General features: G+C 40.0%; 1 protein-coding gene across 4 annotated transcripts in view; it reads right to left on the bottom strand.

The window, feature by feature from the left end:
* Positions 1-3,614: 3,614 nt before the first annotated feature.
* The window catches only part of FDX1 (ferredoxin 1), a 38,200-nt gene continuing 35,814 nt past the window's right edge, over positions 3,615-6,000 (bottom strand). For all 4 annotated transcript variants that reach the window (XR_016219906.1, XM_089312458.1, XM_051849655.3 and 1 more), the window contains one exon: positions 3,615-5,276. Coding sequence is in view for 2 of the 4 variants with exons in the window: in XM_051849649.3 (XP_051705609.3) it covers positions 5,162-5,276 (115 nt within the window). In the remaining 2 variants the exon portion in view is untranslated. The remainder of the gene's footprint in view (positions 5,277-6,000) is intronic.

The following is a 6,000-nucleotide window of genomic DNA, read 5'->3' as shown; positions in this document are numbered from 1 at the left end:
TGGCTGCTGGTTTGAGTCCCAGCTGCTCTCTCTCCTACAGCCTGGGAAAGCAGTGGAGGATGACCCAAGTGCTTGGGCCCCTGCACCCACCTGTGAGACCTGGAAGAAGCTCCTGGCTCCTGCCTTAGCATTGGCCCAGCTCTGCCCACTGCAGCCATTTGGGGAGTGAACCAGCTGATGGAAGGTGTATCTCTGTCACTCCATCTTTCAAATAAATAAATAAATCTTTAAAAAAAAAAAAAGGCAGAGTGATCTTCATTAAGATCATTCAAAAGCTAATGGATCCAAGGTACAACTGCCAAGGGAGGAGGGAGTAATGCGTTGAAGAGAGTCCTCCTTGAGCCAGAGGAATTTACATGGTACCTCAAGAAAACAATCTCATGTATCTTGACTCCTTTAAGTTGGAAATAGAACACAGACTCAGTATATTGGTCCACAGTGAGCTCATTTAACATGTAACTGCTATAGAGATACAGGCTACAGGTATATTTCTTATAGGTTTCAGTAATCTAAACATTTATTATGTATCTCCTGGAAGTTAAATACTGTGATAGACACTGCAGTTAGAAAACTGACATGGAAGTTCTTATTCTCAAAAAAGTGAAGTGCTATTCCATCAGAGAACAGGGGCGATGTAGCGAGTGCTAACTGCTGTTATGTAGAAAAGCGTGGAAGGGGTGGTTTGAGGCAGCACAGGATAGGTGAGAATGTGATGGAAATTACTGCCTTACTCCAGTCTGTCCTGCTCTACCACAACACCACAGACTGAGCATAAACACAAGTTTATTCAGCTCAGACTTTTGAAAGCTGGGAAGTCCAAGATGGAGAGGCCGCTTGGCAAGGGCCTTCATATTGCATCACACACAGTGCGAGGGGAAGGTTGAGAGAGTATGAGGGCAGGAAGGGGGGAGGAGTCAAACATCCGTTTATCAAGAACCTGCTACTGTGATAGACATTAACCCATCCACCATGGCAGAGCCCTCCTGCCCTAAACACCTCTTACAGGTCCTTTCGCCACGGCTGCACCACATCTTAAGTTTTCAACACATAAACATTGGAGATACATCCATGCCATAGCAACGACTGAGGCAATCACGCTGTTGACTTAAGAAATGGCTGGTACAAAAGGGGAGCCAGAATGGCTCACTGGCTCTGCTTAATTTTATATTTTCAAATCAAGTCTAAAAATCAGGGGCCAGCACAGTGGCATTGTAGGATAAGCCCCTGCCTGTAGCACTGGCATATGGGTACAAGTTCATCACCCAGCTGCTCCTCTTCCAATCCAGCTCTCTGCTATAGCCTGGGAAAGTAGCAGAAATTGACCCAAGTGCTTGGATCCCTGCACCCTTGTGGGAGACCCAGAAAAAGCTTCTGGCTCCTGGCTTCTGATTGGCGTAGCTCCAGCTGTTGTGGCCATTTGAGGAATGAACCAGCAGACTGAAGACCTCTGTCTCTCCCCATATCTCTCTGTAGCTCTACCTCTTCAATAAATACATAAAATCTTTTTAAAAAGTTTAAAAATTAAATAATATATATCAGCCAATAAGAGTCAAAAAGAAAAGGAGATAATGGTGAGTTATTACTAACAGTTACTGCAGAAGTGATGTCTCTCACTGCAAACGTCTTTCCTATCAGCTCCTCTCAAAATGTGCTTATCTTTTAACTCCCCAACACTGTTCTGTGGTGACAATTTATTGTGTCTGCTAGTGATCATGCCTTCCTCCTGCCAGCTGGTTGTCTAATTTTTCATTTTTTAGGAAGTTATAAACAAAAGATCTGATAAAAATAACTTGATATCATGTGATGTGTTGACACATTAAAGGATTCTTGTTGCTCAACTAAGATCATATTTCTATTCAATATTTCTCTAATAGGAAACAAAGATTATACATAATTTTTGAATATCTTACTAGGATTTATATTTAGCGTCATTCTTTATTTTTAGGAATGCTCACACAAAACATTATTTCTATTTTTATTTGCAGAATGGTAAGTTCTCTCATAAATAAGAAAGACACCTAACAAATTCTGATCCAAAATCTAGTTCATCACAAAATCTGAGCTAGTTCATGGAAGGAAAAGCAATTAAAGGAGGTATAAATACAAAGAAAATATGGAAAAATATATGAAGAGACTAAATTTCCCTTACACTTTCTCAAGAAAGCTTTATTTATTTGAAAGGCAAAGTGACAGAGAGGGAGAGAGAAATCTCCCATCCACTGGTTCACTTCCCAAACAGCCACAAGAGTCAGAGTTGGGCAGGCTGAAGCCAGGAGCCCAGAGCTCCATCCAGGTCTCCAAAATGGGTGGCAGTGGCCCACATACTTGGGCCATCTTCCTCTGCTTTCTTAGGCACATAATCAAGGAGCTGGATTGGAAGCAGAGAAGCCAGAACTCAAACCAGCACTCTGATATGGGATGCAGGCATTGGAGGCAATGGCTTTAACTTGCTGTACCACAATACCAGCTCCAGAAGACAGCTTTTCAAGAGAAATGTAACTGTTCTAATAAATGCTCACTGCCTACCATACAGACCACACAGATCATTATGATTCTTAAATAGGTATTAACAGGAAAGCTGTCCTTTAAGACAGAAAAATGAGAAATTTCCACAGTGAAAGACAAAAGATTTTAGAAATTCTTAGACTGGCTCACTTAAAAATAATTCAGTGGTTCTAAATTACTTATGTAATGCTAGGTTGGCTTTATCTGTGAAAGTCAAATGCAATATTAAATATTAGCACATAACCAACAATCACACAAAATATTGCGAGCCACAGGAAGATGCCTTTCTTGATGCCAAAACAACAGAGTAAACTCAAATTACACAGCACTGAACAGGAGCTCCCCCATTTTTTCCTTTCAAGAGGGAAAACATTAGGAGTTACACAATAAAATAAATGAGCCATCAAAATAAAGACAACACATAATCTTTACAGCTTTAAAACATATCATTAAATTCTTTGATAACTCCCCTTTAAATAATGGTGCAAACATAATACCTTCTTTAAAAAGGGGGAGGGAGTTTACTATTTGAAAGGCAGAGTAACAGAAAGAGAGAGAAAGAGACAAAAAAAGGTATCTCCAATTTGATAATTCACTTCCCATCTAGGTCTCCCATGTGGGTTGCACTTGGGCCATTATCTGCTGCTTTCCCAAGATGTATTAGCAGGAAGCTGGATTGGAAGTGGAGCAGACAGGACTCAAACCAGCACTCTGATATGGGAGGTCAATTTAACCCACTGTGCCACAACACCAGCTCCCTAATTCCTCATGATACTGTGTGGCTTCTGCAACCTGGTCAAAGACGGACACATGTGTGACCTCTCCTAAGGCACTTGCCTTCTTAAAGCCCAGGCATGTGGAGGGGCCACAGGTGGGTATCTAACCAACAGCCCCTGCTCGACCCCCACTGGATGCCAATAGGGGCTAGGTACATGAGGGACCAGCCAGCAGACAACCTCAGCAACTGGTCTTTCAGTCCCAGACACTGGGGCAGAGACAACCCGTGCCTGCTCTGCATTCTCTGAATTTCTTACCCAAGGAAACTGTGAGGTGAAAAAGGACTCCTGTTGTCGTTTTTTTAAATTCTTGGAGTAATTTAAGTCTTTAACTTTTAAAGTTTTGGAATAATTTATTTTGTAACAATAAACCAACACAATCACCTAGAATGTACATTCACCATATAGGATTTTTTTTTCAAACTGGAAAATAACCTTTATATAAATCAGTTGTAAATATATCCCCCATTTAATAACAAATTTAGAAGGTTTTATTTAGGTAGTACAATTGAACTTCATTAATTTGAACTTTCCTAATTTTAAGTCTGAGAAAATTTTTTTTTCACCAGAAAGCATTCAACAGTTATTAAGTATCAAATGAACATTGTATGTCTCGAGTTCTTTCTATTCTCTTGTCACACACTGATTCACCTGAAATTGTATTTGGCAAATTGGTCAGTCTGGTGCATTATTACCTGTGCACACCTGTTTTACCTTCTCCTACTGCAGGTGAGCTCCTGGTGGGCACCCCTTGCCTCATTCATCTCCATTCCCAAGGGGACAACACAATGCTGCATATCAAATACACACCTGATGAGGATTTATTCAAATGATTAAACTGTCATGACGTATTTTAAGCTAACTGAATTCTAAGTTACTTTTACTAATTTGTCCTGCACTCTCTCACAATTAATTCAAGTTAACTAATGTTTTATAGCATTTCCAAAGAGGATACTGTGTATACCCATATTATCGTTTATGAAAAAATAAGTATACAAATGCCTTCCATACATAACTGGTAACCAACAGTGTTCAGACAGCATCACAGTGCACACCCAGCTCTGGTCCTGGGTGACAGAATGGTATCTCTTGGGGATGTGCTGTGTGGCCGGCAGCTCACTCTCTTCCGCAGGTCAGGACAGAGAAACCCAATTCACAAGATTTCTATTGTCATAGGCAGAGATTTATATATTGGCATTATTTTTTAAAGATTACAAAGACAATTCTGCTTAGAACAGAATAAAGTCGTCTAATTTTAGTTCATTCCTCTAGTTTAGTCAGAATGGAGATCAAGTTTTGACAGTATTATAATGCCTATCTTCAAAATTAGACTGCTCACCAAATCAAAATTTTGAAATCCTTATTTATAAAGTTAATAACTATCTTTTAAATCAGGCAGCTTACTGAGCAGTTAAATATTTTCCATATACACTTATTGTTAATTACTGTATAAATAGGACATCTGTAACTTCCCCCTTCCAGGGTGAACACGAGTTGCAGGAACAAGATCCAGATTCCAGCATGCACTCCATCATCAGCTGTACAGTTCTAGACAAGCCACTCTGGGTCCCTGCCTTCACTCACACCAAACAAGGGTAACCCTTCATCAACCCTCCTCCTAGGTAAGCAGACATAGATCAACACATACAGAAGGAAAATAGGTCAAGTTTCTATCCTACTGGCTATTTTCTCATTTTTCACAGACATTTTTGTAGTTTAAAATAAAAACTGCTTATATTCAGAATTATGAATTTCAGTAGTCATAAGGCAAATTAAAGCAGCAAAGCTAGTCATAATAATAAATCCACTCATCCATTATTAAAGACATAATAATTATAAAAATAGGTACAATTGTGTAAAATGTTTCTATTTATTCTAGCTTAGGAGTTCTTGCCCACATCAACAGATTGTCTGGCATCGGACACTGCATCAGGTACTCGAACAGTCATATTGTCCATAGATTTTGTCAAACAGATTTGGCAGCCCAACCGTGATCTGTACAAAAAGGGGGAAAGAATAGTTTAGAATTAAGTATATACTACTCACGTTTTCCTATCCAAAGCAGTTACAGAATTTATAAACCTTTTTGTTTCCTTGTCTAAACAGATGTAATGAAATCTAGTGTGCCAAGGTTCCATGTTAGCCTTTGGTTTCTATCTCCTACTGATAACTGTTTTACTAGAACTAATAACGTCGATGGAAGAGCTGCTGAGCAAGGCCAGCACTGCAGCACAGTGGATAAAGCCACCGCCTGCAACATCGGCCAATTTGAGACCCGGCTGCTCCACTTCCCATCCAGCTCCCTGTTAATGTGCCTGGGAAAGCGGCAGAAGATGGCTCGAGTGCTTGGGCCCCTGAATCCATGTGGGAGACCAGAAGACGCTCCTCATTCCTAATTTCAGCCTGGTCCAGCCCTAGCCATTGTAACCACTTGGAGAGCGAAGCAGCAGTAGAGGGAAGCTCTCTCTCTGGCTCTGCCTCTCCCTCTGTAACTCTTTCAAATAAATAAATACATCTTATAAAAAAAAAAAAAAAAAAAGAGGTGACAAGCAACGAAATCCTCAGAAGGCACATCTTGGGTGAAAAAGAGAACTGAGATTATTAGTAAGATCAAGAAAATGATTAATCAATTTCCAGATAATTACTATTATACAGACCACACACCAAAAAAAGGCTACACTATATTTAAGCCTTTAAAACAAGAAAGTTGGAACACCTA

Source organism: Oryctolagus cuniculus, chromosome 1 (genome assembly GCF_051225735.1).
Source record: "Oryctolagus cuniculus isolate XC-2025 breed Fujian yellow rabbit chromosome 1, ASM5122573v1, whole genome shotgun sequence".
NCBI lineage: Eukaryota > Metazoa > Chordata > Mammalia > Lagomorpha > Leporidae > Oryctolagus > Oryctolagus cuniculus.
This window is presented reverse-complemented; position numbering and strand designations above follow the sequence as displayed.